The sequence below is a fragment of the Mauremys reevesii genome, linkage group 20 (assembly GCF_016161935.1).
Source record: "Mauremys reevesii isolate NIE-2019 linkage group 20, ASM1616193v1, whole genome shotgun sequence".
NCBI lineage: Eukaryota > Metazoa > Chordata > Testudines > Geoemydidae > Mauremys > Mauremys reevesii.
Genome location: NC_052642.1, coordinates 11225272 through 11252771, shown reverse-complemented (window position 1 = coordinate 11252771; position 27500 = coordinate 11225272). Strand labels below are relative to the sequence as shown.

Genomic DNA, 27500 nt, shown 5'->3' with positions numbered 1-27500 from the left:
GCTGAGCTCATGCAAAGATTTAAATAACTTGTAGGCCAGAAAGTCCACAAGCCAGGTAGAGCAACGGCAGCTGCAAACTGAGCTTTATCACCTTGTCCTGTAAAAGAAATCAACCATCCTATTTTAAGAAGCAGAAAGTAATTTAGAGTCAGTTCTGGTCTCCCTTCGGAACAAAGGTACCAATCATGCCAGCACTTTTTCAAACAGATTTGTGGGTTAAACTCTCCAAACTCACTTTGCTTAGGACCAGAGTAAGATTTTAACAACATTTACTGCAGGATCATCTCTCTCCAGCTCCCCAAAAGGACAATCTCCGTGTTCATGGCTTTTGAAAAAGAAAGAATGCCCTCCCACCCCCATCCTTTGCTAATTGCACTAGAATGATATTATGACTGGGGAGGCAGGGGGAGAACCAAATAACCAGCTATTGCACTTGGCTATCTGTTAAAAATAGTTCAGATGGGTTTAGGTTTTAGCCTTTATCTCAGTGGCTGACCTCGCTAATACAGTATGTAGATCTCTTGCCAGCTAATCGGCGGACTGTAAAGCATGGTTTCAAGCTGTGGGCAATGATCTGTAACAGGAATGAATGAGTGGGTTTCAGCAGCCAGGATCTGTAGCCTACTATCTGTATCTGACAGCTGTCACCCTCTCTACAGAGGCCAAGGCTAGCCCTTCATTTAAAAGCAGCATGGCTGATCAGATTACTAGGACAGTGTGTCAGAACTGACGGCACTGAACTAGAGAGACAGAACGTAAATCTATAAATAGCAGTTCTGCTTGCCTCCATGAACCAGTGAAGGGTAACCAATGCTGAACAGCAAATGCAATGTTTAGTCTCTGAAACCAGTGGAATACAGTTCCTGCCAGATCAGAAAACACTGCTTTCCGATATAAGGTAATGGAAAAATAGCTTTATGAGCACGAGTTTACAAGAATCACATTCTTGGCACTGGCAACGGCTGGATCCACAATAGTTGGTCTGAACCAACGTTACAACGTAATAAGGCTTTCGGTCCTCATAACACAAAGTGACCTTACTGCATTGTGCTAACCGCATTCTGAAGGCCAGTCAATCCATAGGGAATCCTGATGTTGAAATATATGCAGCGATAAAATAAGAGCCTCTCCATTTGATATCTATTATATATGTCAGCTGAATCTTCAGCCAGGACATCTGAGCTCTGGAAGTATCTCAGGGACAGGGATGTCACGAGTGTGACTTATCTATAGGCCGTGATGATAGCAAAGCTTAGTTACTGGACATCAACGAGTTATAAATGACCTGACTGACATTTTATAGTATGCACCAGCTCTTCCAAGAACCATTCATCACCCTTGGAGGTTTCCTCTGATAAAACTAGGACACCAGGAAATTTGTAAACAACTTTGGAAAATCAACCCTGAGGTCAGCACAGAGGAATGAGGAGGGTGCTTGTTTAAAATGCTATCATGAGCTAGGCAAATGGAGAATTGGGATGGGGAGGACTTGCTTTTAAAGCACACAAATCCTCCTGAGGCAACAAGAAGCTAGATCTCCTACCACCCCTAGGCAGTCGTTTCAAATGGCACACCAAGGGCTAAAGCAAGCCAAGCAGAGGTCCTCAAAGTTATCATTCTACACGACAACAACATAGCCATGTCAGAGGACCTGGCCGCAAACACATGATTCTTTCTTGCAGCATGGACAGGGTACAGCACAAAATAGTGGCCCACAAAATTAGCCCTGAGTGTGACAATTACTGTTACAAACCAATCAGTAGGTCTGACATATTCCAACCAGTAGAGGGCAGTGGTGCACACAAGCTAATATACAACATGATCCTGTAGAACTAAAGGCACATAGTAAGGACAAATCAGAGACATACCCAAATGTACCTTGTGAAATGGCAAGCACAGAGAGCCAGCAACTGAGAATCCAAACTGTACTATGCACAGACGATGAAATTCAGTCCCTGTGCAGAGGTCCAGATCAAGGTCTATCCACTATGTAAGTTCTCAAAATAGGAATTCAGTGATGCACAGGCCTTGTGCTAGCCTTCTGCATGGGGATGAATTTCACCAACAGTCAGTCACCTGTTTTGTTACTGTGCTTCTTATTGAATTTACCGCTCATGAAAGCTGCCACATGGCAAATTCTAGCTGCTGGCTCCCTCCGTACATCTACAAACCAGGCAGCGCCACTGCAAAGTCTCTCACACTATCCCACCAACACATACCAGTCCTGACCTGGAGGGACTGCCCCTAGGGAGGGGTGGCTAGTTCAGTGACAGAGTCTATTCAGTGCTTAGTTTCTTTGCCAAGACTGTCATCAGGAGTGCCAAGTGCAATGGTGAATTTGTAATGTGTACACCTGTCTGCGAGAAATTGGGCTGACACCCAATGGACCCATTTAATGCAGGTTACTGAACAGCCATCAGATGGCAATGATTCCTAGTGTGGCTGCAAACCAGTGACCTACATTTCCAATCCCCTGAGCCATCCAAGTCCCCCACAGTTTCTCATTAGTAACAGATTCTTATTTATTTCAGATAGTCAGTGACTCCTGCCAATAGACAGCACACTCCTAATTAAAAGCTGGCTTCTTTCATAACCTACAAAGTGCTATCTCCACCTCTGCCCCAATATACACAGAGAACATGAGTTTTCCTGTGGCTGAGTTTGTCCTCCATTTGAAGACATTCAACAGACAAAGCAGATTTAAAAAAAAAAAAAAAAGACAAGCATGAAGCAACAAAGTTTGAAGGACGTCCAACATTTATGCTGTGTGCCCACTTAATATCACCAGGGACTTTCCACAGGAGCAAAGGTTTTCTTAATAAAGAGTCTCATTGGCCAATTGGAGCAAATCATGTACACACTGATATTTTGCTTCTGGCAATACCTTAAACCCACAGTTAGGCAGGTGTAGAGATTGCAGTGGCCTTGAAACTGTAGCATGGTTTATACATAGTATGCACATCTTTGAGGATTTGGAGAAATCTACAAGGGATCTAATGCTTTTCCACCTATTGACATTTACAAAGCAGTTTAAATCATGCATGAGAGGCCTCAGGCTCATGTAGTTCACAAAACATAACTCTGTGCTCCCAGGGAATTTAAGCTGACCAATGCTCTTTATTAGAACCGACAGTGAAAGACAGCTATTGCAAAATCTGTACAAGGAATGAAGTACAAAGATGACAGTCTTAATGCCAGTGGATATATTATGTAGATTACTTGACTCCAGTCTTGCTTGTTAAATAAGTTTCATGCTCCCCCCTTTCTCCCCCTTAGGACATATCCTCCCTGGCTTTGTCAAGGGAGCTGTTCCCTAAATTCCTTGATCAATCATCTGCTTTTCAGGACTTTAGACATGCTAAGTTAGCTCTGCAGATGAGGCAGTGATGCTTAAACAGTGGAAAACAGTTAAATCTTCCACCTAACAACACAGTGGTGCCATGCGTGTTAAAGATTAATACTTTAAAAACTTAATGGATATTTTGTCAATGGAAATATAAAAGATATTTTATAAGGAATCCATCTCCAGCTGGTCAATTGCAAGTCACCCTGCAGCTGTGAAGCCCAAGTCAACATCAAATATAATCCTCTTTTAAGAATGATACATATATACAAAAATGGGGGGCAAATTTTGAGGTACTTTCTCAAGTTATGTTCAATTCCTACTCAACTAAAACTCAAGTTACAGCGATTTACACTAACTGAGAATCTGTCCCTTAATGAAGCCAATAGGAACTTTTCCTCGGTGAAGAATGAGGAAAAGACTATGTACCACTTAACTCCCATTTGCAATCTACAGCAGATGCATGTGTGCTTGCATCCTGTGGCTGGTGTGTGGGAGGGGGGCAAACAGCTAGGTTGTCCAGCCCTTCTACTGATGAGCACTTATTCACACACATCGATGCACTGACTTAACATAGAGCTTAAAAGGGAATTAAGTGCTGCAAAGGCCTGGTGCAGTCAGTGGCAGATTAATGCACAGCCCACAGTGCCCATGCCCAGGTGCCACAGCCAATTTGGGGGCCCCCGAGGAGCACCGGAAGCTGTGTAGAAGTAGGAGGGCCACTGGTGCTGTAACTGTGGCCCTGCCCCCTGCTCCTCCTCTGCCCCCTGAGGCCCTGCCCCCTGGCCAGGCCGGAAACCAGAGCCGGGCCACCATAAGAGCCGCCCAGGGAGCCCGGGCCACTGTGGGGAGCCCTGGACCCTCCAGCTGCCCTGGGCCCCACCTCTGTGTACAGTCTCTCTGCAGAAGGGTGAAATTGCCTCCATTAACTCTCAGACACATACTTGCAATACACCCGTGTGTGTACATACTCACCAATGTAAAGGGTGTGCTATCTAGCTGGCTAAGTAAGAGCGACAGGAGGATTCACACCCATCTTTGTTTATATTTACACATCTGCTGAAAACACTGACACTACATAGTGAACATTCAATAGTGATTCTTGTTGCAAATACAGAAATAAAAATATTTTTAAAGTTGTTTTTTAAAATCTTGAACAAATAAATAAATATATTTTCAAAGTTAAACAGAAAGAAACTGAACCATCTCTCTCTAAATTATCAGAGGAAATCGGCCTTAACAGCTAGGTTCCAAGCTTGGTTATACCAATCTAAAGGCAAAGTTACTCTAGTTACACTGGACAATTGTAAAGAGAATTTGACTCTACGTCTACAGAAGTATTCAGGGGGTAGGTGTGGGAGGGGAGCTATTGCACAGTTTACAGACACTCTGCTTGACTAAATGAAGATCATTGCCTAGCAGTCTACGTCGCCAGCATCACAGAATTGCCATCAGCAACTTGGGGTCACTGACACTGGTAATGCAAGCAAGGAAGCAGAAACTGATGTAGACTAACTTGTAATCAGAGGATGGCTATTTCCTGCATATTACTGCCAAGGTTTTTCTTGAGCACTTCAACTTCAAAAAGAAGATTAAACCCTTTTCCTAAATGCACTGTACAAGAATAAACTCTCCATAATCTCAGGTGGACTTGATGGATTCTGTTTACAATCCTGTTTTCCTTACTGATCACAAGACGTGGCACAACCATAAAGTGGGTTATGAATAGAGGCTTTTGGAGAGTCCTGTGTTCAAATCCAACTCTACACCTCCAGGAACTAGAGTCAGATCCCATGAAGATATGGACATGGCTTATGAATTTAGGGCATGATCCAATGCTTAAGGAAATCAATGGAAAGATTCTCGTTGAACTCAATGGGTGCAAGATCAGGACCTTAAATAGAATGGAAAACTCAAATTCTCGGGTGAGGTAAGTATAGACTATGCATGTCTGCAGATGCTTTCCTGCACCCATTGCTAGGCTTTGCTAAAATACCTCTGCCATGGACACGGCCGCGCTCTCATTGAAGAGTGATCCCTTCAAGTCAGACTGAAGGCGGAATAAGCTGCTCAGACACTGGTTACAGAAATAGTTAACATTTTACAAACCACAGGATAATCTAATCAGCAATAGTAATTCTTTAGCCATATTAATGAGGCTTGCATGTATGCATATACTTGAGTTTTCAAATTTTGTATCATGTTTGTTCAACATACAAATGCATATAGATAGGCTATATAAACATGCATGCTATATATAGCGATAATATCAATATATAGTTTTGAATCTGCCATAGGTTTTCATAAATTAAAAATAATTGCTTCAGCAAAGCTAGTAAATATCAATTTGCTTCAAAGGAGAATTAATATGTCAACAATAAACAAAGCAATTGAATATTTATTTTATACATGCAAGGCCAGATGAAAAAAGACAGGTTAGTCTAAGAACTGAATATAGATGGTCTTGTCATATTCATAAGTGAACCTGTGATGCTGGCAATGGAATAGGACTGAGACAGTGACACAACACAAAATCCACTGAATAAACTTCTGTAATTGTCTTATGTGCTTCATAAACATCTTGTACTTCAAAATCTTAATTTAGAACAAGTTATATGGTGTTAAACACTGACAAGAGAGGAAATAATATAATGGGCGGGGGGAAGAAAAACCAGTTGTGATCTTTAACCAAATCACAAAAGACGTTAAGCTAATGAACCTAAAGTTGCTCATTGGTTTACATATTATCCCTTACTCAGCGTTAAGATCCAAACAAAACCTAAAAACAGAACAGTGTGTTTTAAAACTAAGCACAAAATATTTTGCAAAATTACAAGAAAAAAGTGCCTTAGATCATCAATCATTCCATAAATAAATCTGTAAGCAGCTTTATAGAACACATAGTAGTTAAACTTTGTGAAAACATAGCATGATACGAAATAAGCCAAGATCATTTATCTTAAATAGTCTGTAGTTACATTTTTAAGGGAAGAACACCTGCTTTACTGAGTGAATATACATATGCAGTACTTTTTCCTTCTATAATGATGAGAGTAAGTTGTGTTTCACATTTCGTCCATTTCCAGGTCTTTGAGTTGACATGGGGTGCAAATCACACTGAGATGGACTTTGTAAAGAGACAGGCACTGGACGTGTCTGAAGACTAACATTTCTCTTAAACTACTGTCTAGAAGATCAATAGAGACAATGTAAACTTCAGTATGCTGTCAATCTACTTCAGGGACAGCTCTCTTTAGGAGAAGACATTCCTGCTCAACATAAGGATTTTTTTTTTAAAGGATGGATGAATAGAGCTAAACAGAATGCAACAAAACTATTCCATGTCTCAACCAGAAACAATTTAGCAATATGGCAGATTCTAACCTACACAATGGACCCTTAGCACTGCCAGAAAGTTGCAAATGCGTCATAAAGGTGCCCTAAATGGACAGCTATAGATTCCCCTTGCATAGGGAAATCTCTATGTGGCATAAAACTGACACATCTGGTTCAAAGCACCCTAGTGCACGGAACAAGTAAGGGATGCTCTGGAGCTCTGTGTGCTCCAGTAATCCTCAATCGATGGAACCATCCCTGTAGTCCCAGGAACTGGGAGAACACACAGATAGCTTCACCACTTTTGGGTTCCTGAATTCTCAGGTTCTGGGTCAAGTGGAAGACAGCTTATCTATATTATCTGAGGCTGGATTCATTAGACTACAAATACTGCAAAACATTTTATACTTATCCCATTATGAAAACAGAAACAATTCCCTGATTCCACCCTCCTTCATTCAAGTATTTAAAACGGTTGTTTCCATTGCATGGCTGTCCTGTGACCTGTTTTTGGTGGTCTGAGGGCAGTTCTTAGTGGAAAAGAGTCCCTGGTTGAAAAAATGACCACTGCTAACTGGAATCGTTGTATAGCAGTTTTAACAGAGAGGACAAACACAGAATGGGCATGGAGAATCTCTCTTCCCATTCCTAAAGGTGGTTTTGCCCTGGTCAGGGCAAAGGAACATTGGTGGTGCAGTGCTTGGGAAGTTTGCACAGTCACCATCAATGCTACACCTGTTCTGTGGTAGTGGAGTTCCCTTCCACAGGGGTGTTAATTTAAAACACCGTTAAAATTATTTAATACTTTTTTTTTTTCTTTCTTCATTTGATGGCTATAATTATTATAGTTGCTAGAATAACATGCCCATTCCTGGACTCCTTTCAAATTCAAATAATTCGTATTGCCAGATGGTATGAATGATTGCTACAGATAAACTCTGGATCTGTTCCATTATTAATTGATTGACAGAAGCCTGCACATGGTCACAGGAGATCTCTCACCCCATAATGTATGTGTGACATTGACAGTTAAAATATGAAAACTAACCAGAAAAAAAACCTAGTTTCTCAGTATGTGGTAGATTTCAAAGCTAAACAAGCATAAGCAAAACTCTCTATTACACTCTTAGGGTCATATACCAGCTTTTGTCCATTTGTGCACTGAGGTCAGTGGGAGGGCCGTGCAAAATATGAGCCTTGTGTGTTATACAAGGTGATTAGGAAACAAAAACAGTAGATGAAAAATGGGGATTCAAAAGACCCGATGGTCATAAAGGATGAAGTCATTTAACCAAGGCCCATTTCAGGTGCTCATAGTTCAGGTTATGTTTTAATCCTTAGTCTTCTGCATAAGACACAAGTGCAAACTTTTCTAATAATAACTGAAATGTGAGTGCTCCAGAGCAGATATCTGTGCTCCCTTGGAATGGCTGGGTCCCTAGGAAGTTCCTTCAATTTGATAAGGAATAATACCTTAAAACTAGCTATACAAGAGACCCATTAGAAAATAGAGCTCCAAACAGCAGGTCCCCACCATAGCACCATTAGTTGAACCAAAGCTGAAAAAGTGACAATAGTTTAACTGATGAAATTTCACATTTTTGAACCTGCTGCTTATCACTACCACTACCACACATAGACAGACAAAAAGACATACCAACTACTTCATCAGGATTATGACAAAGCAGCTGGTTAACGGAGCACATCAGTATTACACAACGGTTTAGGAGAGGATGCGAATAATACTATAGCCAACTAAAACTGCAGCAACAATTTTAGGAAGGCAGAATATAATTATCTGAGATGGAATTTAACCAGGAGATCAAGGCTAACACCTCTGCTCTTCCAAAGGTGTGGCATGGGATATGTAATGACCATGAATGTCAAGGATATTCAAAATCTCAGGCTGAGCATCTACGGTTTCAGATCTTTTATGCTGAGCCCCGAGGCACTGATTCTTGTCTGTATAATATAAATATGTCTGGCTAAAATAATAACCTTTGGATTGCGAGAGGAGTAATTTTTCCTTATTGTTTATATTTTAATTCTGACACTGCTCAGTGCTGCCTTCTGGTGTGTTTCTGAACTTTACTCCCTTAGTTATATTGATTACCATCTCTCCTCTGGCTGGTATACGTGGTACAAACACAAAGGTGATATCTACAGTCAACATCAGATTTGACTGTTCCCGACAACTCCTGTGATACAGCAACCTCAGGGACTTGAGGACACATCTGTGAGTAGATGTAGTAGTTGCCATCTGCACGAATTGCATTATTTAACTGCATTGGCACTGATTAACATTTGCTGTAACCTATGGTAATGGGCTCTGGGGGCTTTCCATGTCTGCTACACAGTGGCAGCTGATGTCTCCTGTTCCATCCTTAAAACAGGATGCTTTAATTTTTAATGGAGCACATGTTCGATTGGCTATACAAACAGGCTAATCTGCAAAGCATGTGCTCAATAACAAGCCGAGCTATGCAGCCAGAATAACAACACTGCTCTGCCACGCAGGAGACGCGACGGGTTTCCTGTTTTATGCCACCATCGCTCAGCACCGATGGTCAAGAAGAATGACTGTGCACGATCCCTATTTCCAACCTCAGCCCCTGGGTATTAGCAACCTTCTTATCGGTTAGTGCTGCCAACTCATTTCTCATTTGGGAAAGTGAACTGGAGAGGTGACAAAAGTTCACGTGTCTGACCCGGTATTCACTACAGTGAAGCAGAAGAATTCAGAGGCAAAAATAAAGGCATGTCTACACTTTCAGCACTCCACTGCTATACTGACGGAAGAGAGTTCTCCAGTTGACATAAAAAAAACACCTGCGCAAGCGGCAGAAGCTTTGTCAGTGGGAAAAGCTCTTCTGCCGACATAGCACTACTAGCACTTATGCTGGCATAATTTATGTCACTCAGGGGAGTGGAATATTCACACCCCTGAGTGACATAAGTTCTGCCGACATAAGTAGTAGAGTAGATGTAGCCTAAAAGTCTGACTTAAGTGGGAAAGCTCCGTTGGTGCACCTTATTGGACAGACAAATAAGCTGGTGGGCATTTAAATTGACAGTGGAGAAGTGGATATCTACATATTGCTCCAACCAATACACCAGGTTGGCCATTGGCCTGAATCAGAACTGGGGTACTTCATGTACGTTTTCCTTTAGGTCTGTCTAGCAAAATGTGTGTGTCAAGGGATCATGTTATAAAACCACAGCCCCCTGCTTGTATTACCTTGTTAGGTCTTGCTTATGTAGCCACATTTTAATTGTGTTCCCAAACAGTGCAGCAGCCCTGTAAACATCAACATTTTCATATGTTTATGACACAATCAGGGCCTATCATATAACAACGCTCTCCCCTGACATAGTAGTTTTGGGCCTTTATTGAATTCATGGAGCCAAGCAGATAACAAAGGTAACTAGCATAACAGAAACTTGCTGACAAAAAGGCGATAAATAAAGCTCGTCAGTGAGTTCACATCTGTTTGCTGAAAATCTCAGACTTCTCAGCTCCTAAGTCTTCTTTCATACTCTTTCATTTCAGCTTCTCATTTTCCAACTACAAGGATTTTGATTTCCCAGATTTCTTTATTTTGTTTTTGTTTATTCTTTGATAAAATACACATTTTTCTCAGGTCGGTAATTCTTTCTATTCCTTTGTATCACTTGTTACCATTGGCCTGAGCCACTCTGAATATCCAAACACATAACAAGTATGAGCTGTTTAAACAATTAATGGAATGCTATTCTGGGGCAGCCTACCCCTGCACTAAGCCTATATTCGTTACGATTATTGGAGCATAAAACATGCCGTGACCTTTTGAAAAGCCCATCTTACTTTCATTTTCTGTGTTTTTTCAGTGATGAATTGTGACTTTGAGAAAGGTGTTAAAATTAATATGCCTTTCAGCAGATGCAAGAAAGTTACTGCAAGGTTGAGAGGACTCTCATGCTGAAGAGTTACATAAAGCACAGAAACGGTCCAATTATTTAATGGAATGGATTAGGTAAGCGTATCTAGTGGGTTAATGAGCATCTTATTAAGACTATATATATTTATGACCTGATTTCCAGAGGTGCTCAGGTACTGACTCCCCCAGCACAAGTGGCCAGCCAGGTTTCAATCCAAAACCTTCAGCTCTGCAGTACAGACTTCTAGAAGTTGAGACAAAGGAATAACTCCATCAGTTTGTATCATTAGTAGGCTGTTATCCTCTAGGGGTCTGCAGCCTATACACAGAACACATGCATTGCTAGTGACTTTACTAGGAGCTGTGGCATTTTTGAAAATCAGGCCAATTTTTTTAAACTCCTGGAGCACTATAACAGTCTCACCATGTATTAGAAGGGTAGCCGTGTTAGTCTGGCTCTGTAAAAAGCGACAGAGTCCTGTGGCACCTCTGTTAGTCTTAAGGTGCCACAGGACTCTCTGAGTCTTACCATGGAGTCACAGACAGTCCCCTTGGGCACTCCAATCTATCTTGCTACCCAGGCAAGCTGGGTTTAGTGATCAGTGGTCACTTACACCAAAGATAACAAAATATTCAGGTTGCTCCCAGTCCCAAGAGATCAGTCACTTACCCAAGGTCCATTTGTACCTTAGATCTCACACCAAAAGACAATGCTTGTAGCCAATCGTATAGTAAACTAACTAAGGGTTTATTAACTAGGAAAAAGAAACAAGAGAATATTTACAAGTTAAAGCAGGGAACATGCACACAAACGAGTCACAATCTATGGTACGTTTCTGTCGCCTTTTGGAACCAACCTGGCAGCACTAAATGTCTTTTACGGCTAACCCAGGTTGACCCTGTGGGTCTTGGGCTTTTGTTTCCTAGCTCCAGCCCCCGTGAGAGTCCAAATAGCCAAGAGATGAAGAATTTTCATGTCAGCTATCTGTTTCCTTCTTCCACAATTCAGGCTGATGGGATGAGCTTTCTTGCACATAGCAACTGCACAGGTGTGAGAGGGCCATTAACCCGTCTTTGTGTTGTGACATTCACAATGTCCCACTTAGTTTTGGTAGTGCCCCTATCTGGGTTCACACGCTCAGTGCAAGCATTTTTACAGTTGTAAAGCAAAACTTACATATTCTCTTATAGCATGGGACACAGACATTACAGGTAAGATTAATGCATGCAGCAACTTACAAGCATTTTATAGAGTCTAAAAATACTAAACATCCTTACAAGTCTAACCTCTGCCTTGAACAATACTAGCAGATAGGTGAGCTGGTCCATTTTCTAGATATGAATTAGTCAGTGCACAGCTGATGCCTGCGGCCTTGGCAAGAGCTGGCAGCTGGTTTACCAGCATCACATCCCTTTCTTCTACTCTTTCCATCAAAAGCCAAAATGTATCCTGAAGATCAACAGACTCAGGCTCTGGTGGACCAATGGAAGAACTAAATTCCAGCCCACAAGCACTGTTAGACCAATTGCCTTTGCTGATCAAAATGGCTGGGAAAATGCATAAAGAGATGAGAGATCTCTGCAATAACCAAGACCCAAATCACGAAGGGCTTAATGGCTCAAAAGCAATACCCTTAAATTTCACCTAGAAATGAAGTGGATTCAAGTGCAGTCTATGGAGCACAGATGTAATATGCTCTGTGCAAGAAATGCTGATTGGTGTGCAGGTATATTGTGCACTAGGCCATGATTTAAGGACCACTGAGAGTTCTAGATGAAGTTCCGAGAGAAGTTCACTGTAGAGCAGACATTGCAATGATCTAGTCTAGAGACAACAAAGGCATGGAGCAATGCATTGAGGTCCATGTGCAAGGGAAAACATCAAACTGTTTTTGATAAGCAACTGCTGATGCTGGGTATGCCAGAAGCAGCTGCGGATCTAACCAGCCCCCTAAAATGCATACCTTATGAACATTCAAAGAGGCAAATATAATTTCTTACATCCTCTCTGGCTGTTTCCCCTAGCGGTATCTCCTTCATCTTGTTTGAAGTCGATCTCAGTAAGCTAGCAGTCCTCCAAGCCCCAATCTCAAGCAGACTGTGAAGATGCCAAAAAAAAAAAAAAAATCCCCCCCACCATCCAGTCTAACTACTATGCCCATGCATCTGCAGCTGAGAATAGTAAACTCATATCACTTGTAACTCAGAAAGAGCTTAGCCTACCCTATAGAAAACAAAAAGCTGGTACATTAATGCACCAGGGTGTCCTTGCCATCAAGTTCTTTAATTAGCTTATCTGGAGGGGGGAAAAACCCTATACTGGTCAAATTTAATATTAATCACATATAAACTGCTGATCATAATCAGCTGGGGTTCAAGCATGCAAAATGGAGGCTCACCGTGTGATTTCTTTTCCCAAGGAGCTTCCCCCGTTCTCTTTCCATAGCCAAATTAGCAAATTCATATAAAAAACAAAGCCTGAGTATTCCAAGTACAACATTAACAACACACCAGAAGTTTTTTCCACACTAAAATATTGAATTGAAAATTCAGTTCCTTTAAATCTTTCTAAATCCTTGTCTCTGATTGGGTTCATTAATAAACATGCTAGTTTTGTTACAGGGAGTGACATATGGCATAATCCGCTAACAGGAAGAAGTATTTTGCATTTTATTGTAGAAAACAAACATGCAAACAGGTTCTCACAGATGGCTTTCTTAGCTTCTGGGAGGGAAAAAAAGCTTAATAATGCTTGAAAACAAGTTTTGCCTCCTCCTTAAAATAAGTAAATAAATAAAGGATTTCGACTGGAACTGCTTTTCAATTAAAATAAGTTCAGCTCTAGGGTTTCTACTATATTAAAACTTGCTTTATTCCATTGTTATTTTTTAAACTACACATAATATAAAAAATATTAAATTGCCAAGATCAGAGCATATGGATCCCTGATTAGCTCCTAATGAAGCCAATGACAAAATTTTCATTGACTTCAATGAGGACAGGTTTTCAGGGTCAGTATTGAAACAAAGCTGCTGGGTCATTACTGGGCATTACATTAACCCCTGCTTACCAATCAGCTAGCAGTGGACTCCATAACACTAGGACAGGGAAGAGAAATACCGTGGGAGGGGAACAGGCTCAGGAGGGAGTCAGAGGCTGCATGAGAGAAGGAGCAGCAGATGGCTTGCAGGCTTGCTGAGGAGGGAAGGCTGGGTAGCAGGTTGGGCTGAGCCACACACTGTTATGGGCTGCAGGGAGGTGACCAGCACTTAGCTGTAGCAGGAGGACACAGCTGGGAGACAGAGTGAAGGGGTCACCGCAAGGCTTGTTTACCATTATACCCCTGGACTGGTCTGCCCCAGGGCTGGGTTTGGAACTATAGGGCTTCTCCGTTTTTGTTGTTATAACAGTAAAAGCCAGAGTGCTGGAGTGGGAGCTTCATTTATTTATCACAGCTCTGATACAGAAATCTTCCTTCACGCCTGAAGTGGGCAAATGTTCTTTGAAAGCCACAGACGGCTATAAACCCATAGATCCCCGTGTTTGGACCACTTGGCTCTGAGCTCATACAGTTGGGGCACTTTTGTCTTTTAGTAATTCTTCCTCAGTGGCCCCTGCAAACAAGGGGAAGTCTACATTTTGCCCTTATATAAAGTATGATGTGAGGGACACTGCCAGCACCTTCTCAGCTCTGACCACTCTATCCAGCTATGTGTATTAGGGTGACCAGACAGCAAATGTGAAAAATCGGGACGGGGTGGGGAGTAATAGGAGCCTATATTAGAAAAAGACCACAAAAATCAGGACTGTCCCTATAAAATCAGGACATCTGGTCACCTTATGTGTATCCATGACAGCCACCTCCTCTTGGGGCCTGCCTATGACACCACCAGCCCAGTGGCTTTGGTGAATGCAGCTTTATCTATCTGCGAAGTTGCATGGCTTCTGCTGGGGGAGAACCTATATGACGACTTAGCGGGAGGATATACAATTAAAGATGATATAGTAACTATTATGGCACAATACTGTGTAGTTTGGGGGTATTTGTGAGTGACCTGATTGACCGGGGCCCATAATACATTATCCCACCACTACTACAAAGGCAATGTTTAAAACCGTGCTCAAAGCAATACAAACATCAAAGCCCTTTTGCCAAACTGACACACCTCTGAGGTGTCTGCTCCCTTGGTGGAGTTAAAAGGTTTCACTAGCTTCATCCATTTATGGATGTAAAGACTTGGCAGCCCTGTGGATTGGGTGATTCTGGAGTAAGGAATATAGTCTGTTATCTTCCATTTGCATTAATGAGACCTGCATTAAGGGAAAAGGAAAACATTCCCCTAACAATGAAGGCAGTGCACTCCCCAAACCCCAGAGAATTCTAAGTCATCTCAGGGCACTTTCAGAGTGGGAGGGGCCCCAAGGAAGAGCAGGATTCCTCAAGGGGGAGAGATCAGGCTATTAGTTACTATCATTCCATTCTGGCTGCTACAGGGTAAGACCGAAGTATGAGCTCTTTCACCCACAACTGGAAGGGATGATCAGGTCAGACTGAGCTGCACATCTCTGGAAAGCCCCTGTGCCAAAATTCAAGGCTTCCACCAATTTTTTGCATTGCTTGAGATTAAAGCTAGCCCTGTCTGCAATGCAAAACCAGCCAGCCTAGTCCATATATCCCTTTTGTATAATGCATCTGAGCTGACTGTACTTAATCAGCTCCAAATTTACCTTACTGATCACCTTTTCCATTTAATCACAACTGCAGCCTTTTGGAAATAATTCCCTTTGGTTAAAATTAACAATGACAGGCTGTGTTTTTACATACAGTTGAAATGTGTAAAAATCTGAGGGAGGGAAAAAAAATGCCGTCCTTTTCCAGTGTTGATTTACGATATCTATGCAAACCCTATTAAAGTTAAACCATGCTTTTCAATGAAATGAGTATTTCCAACAAGCTGCTCTCCATTTTATTTAAAGATCCCGATGACTGATACAAACGGTGGTAATCAGCTCTATTACTAATATAGGATAGTGGGGCTAGGAGATATCATACTTAACCCATAAGTGAAAAATAGCCTATAAATCACAAGCACTTTATGAGGAAAGTATAATAAGACCCTCTCTTGTGGGCAGAAATCAAATACTAGCCTGCTGAAAGACATTATAGTCCCTTTGCTGAAATCTAAAGGTTAAATCTGAAGACAAATTAATGTGGAAAAGGAAGTGTATCAAGAGAAGTAGGCACAGGAGTAGGAGGTGAAGAGGGATGCAAATATCTATCTAAATAGGTAGGTAAATCTTATCTCTATAGATAACTAAGATAAAGATGTGGCGAAAGCTGTTCTGGCTAGGAAGAAAAGCAATCTGCTCACATATCTACGGGCCTGATCCATGACCCACCGAAGGCAACAGGACTAGTTCTATGGGTGTTGGATCAAGTGTCGGCACACCTTTCATATCCCTGCTGGGCAAAGACAGCCAAAAATTCTCTGTGAATGTCATAGCTTTGAAGGCCATTAGACCATCTAGTATGACCTCCTGTAAAGCACAGGCCTTAAAAGGAGCCTTTGCAGAATGCAAACAGAAATCAAGTAATGTTCATTACACATCTTGTCCAAAAATGTCTGGGATAGGACTCAAACTGACAGTGCATGGGGGCTGCTTGGGTTCAGATCACTTTGAGCCACCCAGTTACTTTGTTTTGTATTTGTAAACAAATTTGCTTTGATTCTATTAATTTCCACTAATGTTCTGAGGTGAAATACACCCGTGTGCAGAGAGCCAGCACTAGACTGATGTACTGCTTGAGTGAGACTTAAATGGTGCATAGACCTGATGCTGGACCCAAGGGAGGGGGGTAAATTTAAATTTACCCAATAGTGAATTTGAACCAAATATTGGGGAAATATCCATAAAAACCAAAACACACAACTATGAGTATTTTCACCTACATCCGGTATAAGAATTACATTCATCCACTGAAAGTGGCTGTGTTCAAATCACAGCTTGGCAACATGGTTTGAATTTCAGACATCAAATACTCCCATGACTTGCTAATGCACAATCTAAAACCTAAAAATAACTCATCAAAGCTATTCGCCAAAGGATCATACTGTCTTTTGACCCTAGTAAGGAGAGGTAATGGCCACAGTGACCAGTTTCCACTTTGGTAGATACTTATTTAAAGATACATGTTAAAAACTAGTAATATTAGCATTTCCATTTTTGTTTCATCTAATTATTTACTGCTATTTTTGTCCATTTACTTATTGCAAAGGTGTGTGGTGCTGGGTGTGTGTGTCTCTATTTGGGTTTTGGGTTTTTCAGATAGGGGCAGGAGGAGGTTGAGGAGGAGGAAATGGACAGAGGTTAAATGCATAAAGCTCAGTTCTGTGGTGCTCTTTGCTGTGTCCTCCAGCAGTGCAATGTGGGTGTAAAACCATGCCACCAAAACAAAATACACAGAGTTTTGCACAGGTGCAAATGAACACACACAGTACGAGTCAATGGAGAATCAGGCCCAATGTTTCTCTCACTCTGTATATATATACTCTAAGGTAAAATAATTCATTCCATTTTACCAGAGAGGAAACATCATTTTAATTTTTTTTATTTTTTTAAAATTTGTAAGATTCATGTAACTTTAAAGACTGTTTTATCCCTTTAAGTTCTCTGGGTGCGCTGCAAGAATGCCACATGGATTCAAGGCTACTGCTGAAGAATGTGGAAAGCTTATTATTTCTGAGAGCCAATTAGAACCATAACTAGATAAATGTAGCAGTTTCCTGCAAAGATTATGCTGCACCACCACCTTTTAAAAAAAAAAATGCGTTGCTTGTGGAACACTGAACTTGTTTCCAAAATAATAGTTCCCTAGCAGTATTTAATAGGGCTTTTTTTTTTTTGCCTATTAGAAATTGATTGCAAACAAGCCATTTCCTGCTCCTATTTCAAACAAATTTCTGTCCAATTATTTTCTGTTTTAGCATAAAGTTAAATGGACTATTCTGCCCTGTCCCTGGCTGAGCCGAGGCATGATTTCTTTTGATTATGCTTTTATGCCGCAAAACGTAGGATTCCTGAGACATAATGGACGTCTCTGGGAGAGTGGCAGCAATTTGTTTTTTTAAAGTGTGCCAGTGCTTGTCGGCTTTCACTTCAGTGCCTGCTGTGCATGAATAAAAACACCCAAAGAGGCAGAGAGGAAAAAAATAATCCCAAACAAACCAAGTCTTGTCCACCACTCCTGGAGGAAGCTGGCACAGAAGTGGGTAGAATCCAATAGCCTCTATGCGGGGCATATCTCCAGCACTGGATGAAGCCTGATTTCCGTTTTCTCCTTTTTGTTCTGACTATTGGGCTTATTTATTTATTTCCCTTAATCCTGTTTTTATTTTCTTTACTGGGGCCATGACAATTAGTAACAGTAGGGAGGGGAAACCTTGGCAGATTTCCCATCCTGACCTTTAATCCAGCAAGCAATTTGTGATGCAAAAGCTTCTTAAAATAAAACTCAATCTTTTCCTTTGTTTAATTTATAAACACATTTAGAAACTGAGGGGAAGATGTGGAGGCTTCTCTTATTTCTCACTTCCTGATCAGGGGAGGTGAATGCCACCATTTTGCCTTTCATGGAGGGAAAAGCTTGGGAAATTATTCACACTGTCTTGGCTGGCTCGGTATTGCCAAGAATCAAACTGCTGATTTCCTTGAAGATAAAGGCCTTCATCTTTGGCTGCAACTTAGAAACGTACGAGGCACTTCCTTATCCTCCAACTCAAAGAAAGAAAGAAAAAAATAAGCGGGGAGGGGGGGAATCTTTTTATTTGTCTGGCTGTCTACAGCCCAGGGGCGATAAACACTATTGCAGGGATAAGGATAAAAAGTAACATGTTTCATTTTTGATATTTTGGTTTTACAAAAAGAGAAAAAAATCTTTCTGTGCTAGCTGGTGAATCAGCCTACAGGGCCCTTCTCAGAGTCTTAGGTTCTCAGAGGATGTGGTAGCTCCTAGCCCTCATTACATATTATCTGATGTTTACAGGTGTTTCTTTTTGCCAGATCCAAGGAGGGAAATGTGGTGTTGCGATTACAGACAAGGACTGGGAGTGCTGTTTCTTGCTCTGCTACTGATTTGTGGTGTGACCTAGGGCAATCAATCTCTACATGACTCAGTTTTGACTGGTGACCAAATGCATCCTCTCCCGGGGTGAAATTCATAAGCCGGGGAGGTCCTTTGTTGTTAGTACACCGGCACATGCATTGCATTCGTAGCTGTTTGATAGTTAGAACTTAATGGTTTTTGGACCTCCATCATATAGTTAGGATAGTTTAGGTGCAATTTGCACAGTGGGTCTCGAAACAAACACAATTTTCCCCTCACCCATAGAAAAGAGATTTTCATTAAAACTCTCATTGGTCATTTTGGGTGTGATTTACCCCTGTGCAGAGGGACCAGTGGCTTCGATCTCCAGTTTGCACTAAGAAATATTGGCAGCCTCTCAAAATAAAAAGACCATTAGACTCATCAGTGACTCCAAGCTCCAGCCGAAGGGAAGTAAGTTCCTCCAGCTAAACTCTTCAGTGACTTTTAACTTGATATTTCTTAATTAAAATAAAATTGAAAAGGGGGGAAAAATCCTGATTGAATCAGCCAAGACGGGAATCTGTTACTGAGGTCTCAGGAGGAGAGTGTGCCCTTTTAGATTAAAACTCTACACTTTATACTTTATCTCCAAAAGGCTATAAATGAGGTTTGGGTTTTAAAAAAGATTTCATATGATTTTGTAATTACCCAAGTTACTATTACCTGATTAACACAGGAATCCTAATAGTCTGGTAAACTTTCAATTTTCTAGTTGGGGTTGTCTTGGGGCTCGACACCTGTCACCTGTTCACTTACAGGCGTTTTAATTAACGTACATTATGTATGCCTTTTTTCTCTTGGATCTAGTGCCCAAGCTTCATATTAAAAATAAAGTTAATTGCTACCTGATGGAGGGTAGCGGCCAAAATATTCACACCATTCCAGAGCCATTTAACACAGGGCCGCCCAGAGGATTCAGGGGGCCTGGGGCAAACCAATTCTGGGGGCCCCTTCCATAAAAAACAGTTGCAATACTATAGAACACTATATTCTCATGGGGGCCCCTGTGGGGCCTGGGGCAAATTGCCCCACTTGCGGCCCCACCCCAGGCAGCCCTGATTTAGCAGGGCATGTTGCAGGCAAGGCTCATGTGTAACTGGACGGGGTCTGGATCGGAATGAATTCACTACTGTGGCGACTTAGGGCCGGACTCTCCATCCTGCAGAAGTAGTCTCCAAATGGGACAGCGCCCACTAATAAGGGCAACGTGTGTATGTGAGGGTTTGCTGGATTGGGCCCAGAGTTTTTTTTTTACAATAATAATGGACCTCACCTTGCAGCCTTAATTCAGGCAAAAACCCTACTGATTTCAGCATGAGCTAATTTTGCTGGAATAATGAGCGCACTATTATTTTACTGTAAAGGAAAAATCTGGAAAAAGGGGACAAGGCGGTGCAAAGGCAAAATTTGCAGGTGACAGATTTTTATTTGGGTGAGTAAAGCCTAGCATCCATCTTGTCCTTTAAGGGTACGTCCATACTACCCGCCGGGTCGGCGGGTAGCAATCGACTTCTCGGAGTTCGATATATCGCGTCTCATCTAGACGCGATATATGGAACTCCGAACGCGCTCCCGTCAACTCCGGAACTCCACCACCGCGAATGGCGGTGGCGGAGTCGACGGGGGAGCCGCGGACTTCGATCCCGCGCCGTGAGGACGGGTAAGTACTTCGAACTAAGGTAGTTCGAGTTCAGCTACGCTATTCGCGTAGCTGAAGTTGCGTACCTTAGTTCCCCCCCCCAGTGTAGACCAGGCCTTAGACTGCAAGGTTTTGGGGGGCAGGGACTGTGTCTTACTATGTTTGGACAGTTTCTAGGGCAATAAAGCCCAGACTTACTCGAGGCCTTCAGGTGAAACCTCTCTCTATTATTATTAATATGAACGGGGCCCTGATCTCAATTGGGGCTCCAGGCACCTGTAGAATACAAAATAATAAATAATAAGAGACTGGGGAAGAAAATCATTAACCCGGGTCAATCCAGACCCATAAGAGAGATCAGGTTCAGCTTCATTACGCCAATTCTGCAATCTCCGCTGTTTGTTCTACAGAGAGAGAGGAAGGGTGGGTAGGCTGCAGGCTGCATCTCAACGCCCTCAAGCCACACTAATGGCACCAACCACTATGAAACTCTCTTTCATGTTAGACTTCCCACAATTAAAATAAGGGAGGGAGAGGGAAGAACTGTTTGTAACTAGCTCCTGTATTTTTCACTTAATTCATCTGATGAAGTGGGTTCTAGCCCACAAACGCTTATGCCCAAATAAATTTGTTAGTCTCTAAGGGTAGGTCCATACTTACCCGCCAGGTCGACGCGGAGAGTTCGACTTCTCGGAGTTCGAACTATCGCGTCTAATCTAGACGCGATAGTTCGAACTCTGAACGCGCTCCCGTCGACTCCGGAACTCCACCACTGCGAACGGCGGTGGCGGAGTCAACGGGGGAGCCACGGAGTTCGATCCTGCGGCGTCTGGACAGGTAGGAAATTCGAACTAAGGTAGTTCGACTTCAGCTACGCTATTCGCGTAGCTGAAGTCGCATACCTTAGTTCGACCACCCCCTCCCCCCGTAGTGTAGACCAGGCCTAAGGTGCCACAAGGACTCCTCGTTGTCAGTGAAAGAGAATTATCTGCACCGACTCCATTCAAACACTGGAGAATCGTTCTGTTCATTCAAGTCATCCTTCAAAAACTGCTACTGCACTCACAGATGCATAGACATAACCAAAATAAAAACCTTGGCCTCATTTAATGGCAACACACAACCTCTAGATGAGAGGCCTCTGTTTTATGGGCAAAGTACAACTAAAAACAAAACAAAAAAACGAAACAGGAGATCAGATGAACTGATAATGGGTTTTCTAACCAATAATAATGATGATGATAATGAAAAACAATTAGAGCATTACTTTAAGACTGAAAGCCTTTTTGATGAGAGATTTTCATTGGCTAGCCGTTCAATTTTTCCATCTTCTTTACCTCTAGTGTACAAAAGCAACCTTTTATTTTCTTCTTCTGTACATTATCACCTATTGTAAGTTACTCAGTAGCATAGAGCAGGTGGAGACCAGACCGTGTGTCAAATGTGACCATTCTGCAACTCCCAGGGCCAGTTTCCGCACTGCCAATGCACCTTTTGTAGTCACTTACATTGGCGTGATGGCAAAATGCTATCAAATGCCGAATGGCACTATTTTTACATCCACTTTGCAGAGGTGTCAAATTACTGCAGAGTGGAGAATCAGGCCCTGTGATTTTAATTCTTGTAGGATTAATTGCTGAAATGAGCCGCACTTCAACAAAACTCCTCTTCTCTTCTTCTGTGCTGTTTTTTTTTTCAAAAGCATCTACACCGCTCCTCTGGGTCTGGATCTAAGCTAATCTTTCCCCTCATTGTTTTGCCCCATTACTTCTCCAAGCCATCTTTGCCTGCAGTGACTCTTGCATTGACAGTCAGGCAAGTACAGCTGGGAACTCTCCCAGGGCATATAACTTTAACTTCACATAGTCTCCTGCTTCAGGCAATAATCTGCTCTGGTTCTTCCTACTTCAACAGCTATTTCTCATGACCACAAAGGACAATAAACCCCTCGTTTCCATCCCCCAAACCGAGATCTGGAATGTTATTGCATTTGTGTCAGTGCCTTTGAGTCACAGGGGAAGTTTGGAAATCACACCCTGGCCAGAAGGAAGAGGAATGTTTTGCTAAGCAGAGCAAGGTACTTGCATTTCGATCCACCTTGCCAGTAGCAGAACAAGAACATAATTCTTCACATGGAGCATCAGCCTGGAGGGCAGGTGAGAAATGTCACTGTGGCTGGGTGCACTAGGTGAATGTGACCCTGTGAAATTAACATGAGCTCCACATCCGCATTTGGTATCACAAGAAGTAATTCTTCACGTGTAAGGAAAATAAAGGCTGGAGCATACGGTGTCTATCTGTGCTGCACAGAAACTGATTAAAAATGCTAACAACCATGATTGTCCAACAACCAGGAGTTCCCAAGAGGCTCATACACACAGATGGTGATTAGTTTGGGATGGCCAGAACAATCACTAGTTCCATGTTGCAGTAACACCCACAGACTATCTGTCACAGTCCCAGGAGGCACTTAAAGGCGGTTTACTTCACACAGTTAACTTGAACCATAAGCTTTACAAGCCTGTTTGATACATTTTTAATCACGCTCCCCATAAACCTATAACATTTCTCCTGCACGGATACATGTTTGCATTCTGTACGTCACAAACACCTCAGCAGACTGAAGCAAGGCTAAAAGTGACTTCCCCCTGACGAGTCCAGTGCACTGAACAGTTCTCCCCACTGCATGCTGGCTAGGGCTGCTAATGCAGCTGCATCTTCTGGGGGTCCCAGTCAATGCAGAAGCCAGTGCTGTGGTTTTTCATACTCGGTAATACATCAAGACTCCCTCCCTGTGAACATGGGGCGAATCAAAAGATCAATACCAGCTGCATAACAAATGTTAGAATGGTTAAACTGAAGGCAACTGTTTATCTTTTGCAAGATTCACTCTTTTGAATAATTCTAATGCTTCTGCCTGGAGAGCATCCTTTTATGTCTTTATTTAGAATTATTGTGTTTCTTTTAAATGGGTCCTGGTGTACGCTGGATGTTTTTAAAGTGGAACCTGTAGGTTTAATTGCTTGCAGTACACTATTTCTTCCAGGAATCCAACTGTAGGGGGGGGAAATGTTAAAACAACGTAAGAGGGAAACAATGTGTGTCTTATTTTTGTTTTGGATCATACGTTGCAAAATCAAAATATAGGAATCCCTATTGGAAGCTTCCATGCCAGTATGCAGCAAAAGTTGCTCAGTGCCTTAGGCTACATCCACACTATGGGCTAGTGGTGTGATTCCCAGCTTACAAGGCCAGACTTGTGCTAGCTCTCATCTGAGTTAGCACATTAAGAACAGTAGTGCAGCTGGAGCAGCACAGGGAGCAGGGGTACGGGTTACTCGCTCTGAGTATATACCCATGGCGTTCAGCTGGGTTTTATACTGGGTTCAGTTAGGTTGTGCCACTGCTCGTTGCTACCTGTGTTACCACGATGACACTACTACTTTTGGCATGCTAGCTCAGAGGAGAGTTAGCGCAAATATGTTTACACCCGCTGGGATTCACATCCCTAATTCATAGTGTAGACGTAGCCTGAATTTCATATGGTTTTTTTTTTTTTTTTTTGGTGTATATGTATATTTTGGTGGGGGGAGAAGATAGTTAAGGTCAGAAGGGACCATTAGATCGTCTCCAGGCTATAGAATTTCATCCACTTATACCCGGTCCATCTGTCTGTCTAGGTTTTTATAGCTATCTGTCTACTCATATGGCCCCCTTCACAAGGGTATCCGAGTACCATTCAAACATTAATGAACTTATCATTACAACAACCCTGTGAGGTAAAATCACCCCCATTTTACAGATGGAGTAGTGAGAGACAGAGAATAAAGACTCAGGTCCCGACATAGTTTAGAGCTGCTTTCAGACACTGGTTCCTGGTGGGGGTTTCCAGGTGCTATGGTAATACAAATAAATAAACTCAATAAATCATCATCTTCAAGGACAGAAGGCCCTTAACGGACCAGTGGAGTATTGCTGTAGTGGACTTGAGTCCCACTGGACCCTCTCCCTGGCCCCACCTGCCCAATACAGCCCCTACCTAGGGCAGAGGGGAAGAAGTGCCAGACCCACCTGAGGCACGGATGCACCAGCAGAAGCCCCTGTGCACCAGGGGAACCTGGTGCTGTGTATTTGCATCTGAATGACATCCCTAAACGTCATCAGCAAGTCCACATTTGAAGTGGAATACCGATCTCTCAAATTCTAGACCAGTGGCTTAACCCTTCTCCTCCATTTCACTCTCATCCCTGCAATATCTATCACTCCTATTTTCCAAACCCTTGGGGGGTTATCATAAACAATTCTTCCCAACCCCTGTATAGTCATTAATATTCCACCCCATTCAAGAGTCAAAAGAAAAGCAACATGATTAATGAAAACGTATCTTGCAAATAAGTGAGCTCTCGAATATCCCCCCCACCCCCACATATACATAAACTTTTACAACTCTGGCTACTTAAGATCTTATCCAGACAGCCTATGTTGGGTTATAAACCATATTAGAAACCCTCAGGCAAAAGGGTCCCTGCATTAGCAGACACTATAGATTGAGCAACCCTATTGATACTCATCAATCATTGATTTGAAAAGAAGAAGAAAAAATATGAAAAGGGACTGCAGGGAATTAATTTTCCCATATTGATAAACTGTTAAAAAATTAATGAACTGGAGCGACTCTGAAGACAATTTAAAGTAAAACCACAAAACAAAGTCCCTGGGCAAACGTTTAAAGTGGTCCTAGAATAGGGTTTTCGTTGTGCTCTAAGATATGGGCTTACTGGTGTGTTCATTGTGGCGCCATCATCATGAATGTTAGAAACACATTTTATTTGCTACTGGAGGAAGGGGAACAGTTGCAATTCGTCTGAAATCCTTCCTCACTGAATGGTCTTGACCAGCATGTACAGTGTGGCCATCTGGGTTAATCTCAGTTCAGCAGAAATCCAGGCAACAACCTCCTGCCTCCAAAAATAAAATGAAAATGAAACTGAAAATCAAAGTGTACAGCACAGAGTACTTAGAGTAATCATAGAAAACAGCAGGGGTGCCCAAACTTTGTCCAACGGAGGGCTGCCTTGGCAGCTTGCAAAGAGCCTGAGGGCCATCCCTACTTTGCATTAAATGGAACAGATTGCTGCTGCCTTCTCTATCATATGGAGGTACAGCACAGGGAGATTAGAGAACCCACAATGCACTGCTCCATACACGGCACATCATACCCTGTATCTCTGCCTGTGTCATGGCTGGTCATTGCAAATATAGTTCACTCTACTTAACTATTCTACTTGATTTTATCTTGCTTCTATTTAGCATTCACTTAGGAATTGCTTCTTAATATTGTTCACTTTACCACCACAAAGAGATTTTGGCAAATTTATTTTATTATCTAGTCTATACTGATGGTCAGTTTACAACCCCTATTGTAGCCATGTTGTTCTTTATTTTATCAAAGTGTTAAGAAGGTAGCACATGCATACACATGATCCAAAAATGTCACATCTCACAGGCATGGGCATGGCAGGGTCCCTGCTCTGCATGCCAAGGGAGCTCACCAGTGGGCAGATTTTATGTATTATGAATAAGGCCAGTGCAAATATTTTAGTGCTGAAGGTATCAAGAGATGTTCAGAAAGCACCAGCCGGTTCCTGACTTTGATCTCTATGAAAAAAAACAACCACTCACTAAAGAAAGTAAGCAGACAAAAATTGTCTTCAATTTTTTAAAAGTATTTGGCCTGGAATTTTATGCAAGAATAAAGTGATTTTGCAGTTGGAAAATGGTCATTTTCACACTCGAACACACAGGTATGTGAAGGCACATGTGTTCTTTTTGGTATAAAAATTAATATGCCTGACAAGTCTCCACCTGTGGCAAATCTCTAATTTGCCAAGATGGTGAAGTGGTATTTTTTCCATATGAAGAGAAAATTATGCAGAATGAAATAGTACAATGTTGATCCAAATAAAATTCAGTAAGACACGGTAAAATCTCGTTATAATTAAATCATATTTTTCAGTGTCAGTTGGCTACGGGCAGAGGTTCACTTTGGACTCTGGTGCATTCAAACAGGCATTTTTGGTCTATTCCCTTTAACCAGAATTTCGCTATAAGCAGATCCTATTGTGAAATGCCTGGTCTCAGCCTTTACACATTTGTGTGACCAATACGCAAGAATCCAGAGGACTGCATGTGCCATAACACAGGACAATGAGTCAGGTTAGAGATCAGCCAAAAAGCCCAATTACAAATAGCTTTTGTATGAAAACAGATCAGTTTTACTAGAGGATGCAACGGTTAATTTTAAGTAGCACACACAGGATGATACAATATTCCCCACCTGTGTCAAGGGCTTATGAACCATTTAAGTCTCAATGAAGCCTCGCAAATAGGACTTAAGAGAGACATCGACCCTGTGCTGGCCCCTATGCACAGGGATGAATTTTACCCAAATTCCTCATAAAGTAGGACAAAATGAGGCCTCGCAAATAAAAATAAATAATAATTCCACTTTGTATTTCTAAAATGTCTTCCGGCTGAAGATTTCAAGCCTTGATAATTAATGTCCCTTTAATTTTATTTCCATCGATTAAACATTCAGTGGAATAAAAAAGAGACTCTATTAATAAAAGCTAATGTGATTTTCAATAAGAGTTCGCTAATGGGCGGAACAGTAATTTCAGCATTTCAGCTGTAACAGAGAGGCATCTAGACACTACATATGTCCATACATTCTTTTCAATTAGAGCACCCTCTTCTTTGAGGTTGTTCTGAGAAATTAGGTTGTTGTGTATAACTGTAATGAGGTCATAAAGGGTCTGATCTCCACTGGGGTTTAATTAGCTCCCAATCTTATAAATATCATGCTGAATTATAGGGAAATTTGCATAAAGGTTAGAATCTAGCTGGCCCAGCCCCATTTACCAAAACAACTAAGACTAAGAGTGAGGTGCTCTTTAAGTGGTGTTTTTTATATTGCAGAGACAGACTGGTTTTGATCTGGGATTGGAAATGTACTTTAAGGAGAAGCAGGATCGGGAGGGGATGAGAGCAGGGGGTATATTTCAAACAGTCTTTCTAGATAACTTCAAACAGATGAATAGAATGGGGTTTTGCAGCCTG

At 41.9% G+C, this 27500-nt stretch overlaps 1 protein-coding gene across 16 annotated transcripts in view; it reads right to left on the bottom strand.

Annotated features, from left to right (window-relative positions):
- Positions 1–27500, bottom strand: part of AUTS2 (activator of transcription and developmental regulator AUTS2) — a 1174081-nt gene that overhangs the window by 184520 nt on the left and 962061 nt on the right. Inside the window, exon 1 of one of the 16 annotated variants that reach the window (XM_039507751.1) lies at positions 12598–12651. The exons of the other annotated variants lie outside the window; for them this stretch is intronic. Coding sequence (XP_039363685.1) covers positions 12598–12636 — 39 coding nt within the window. The 5' untranslated portion in view covers positions 12637–12651. Of the gene's footprint in view, positions 1–12597; positions 12652–27500 lie in introns of those variants that run through there. 16 annotated transcript variants of the gene reach the window in all.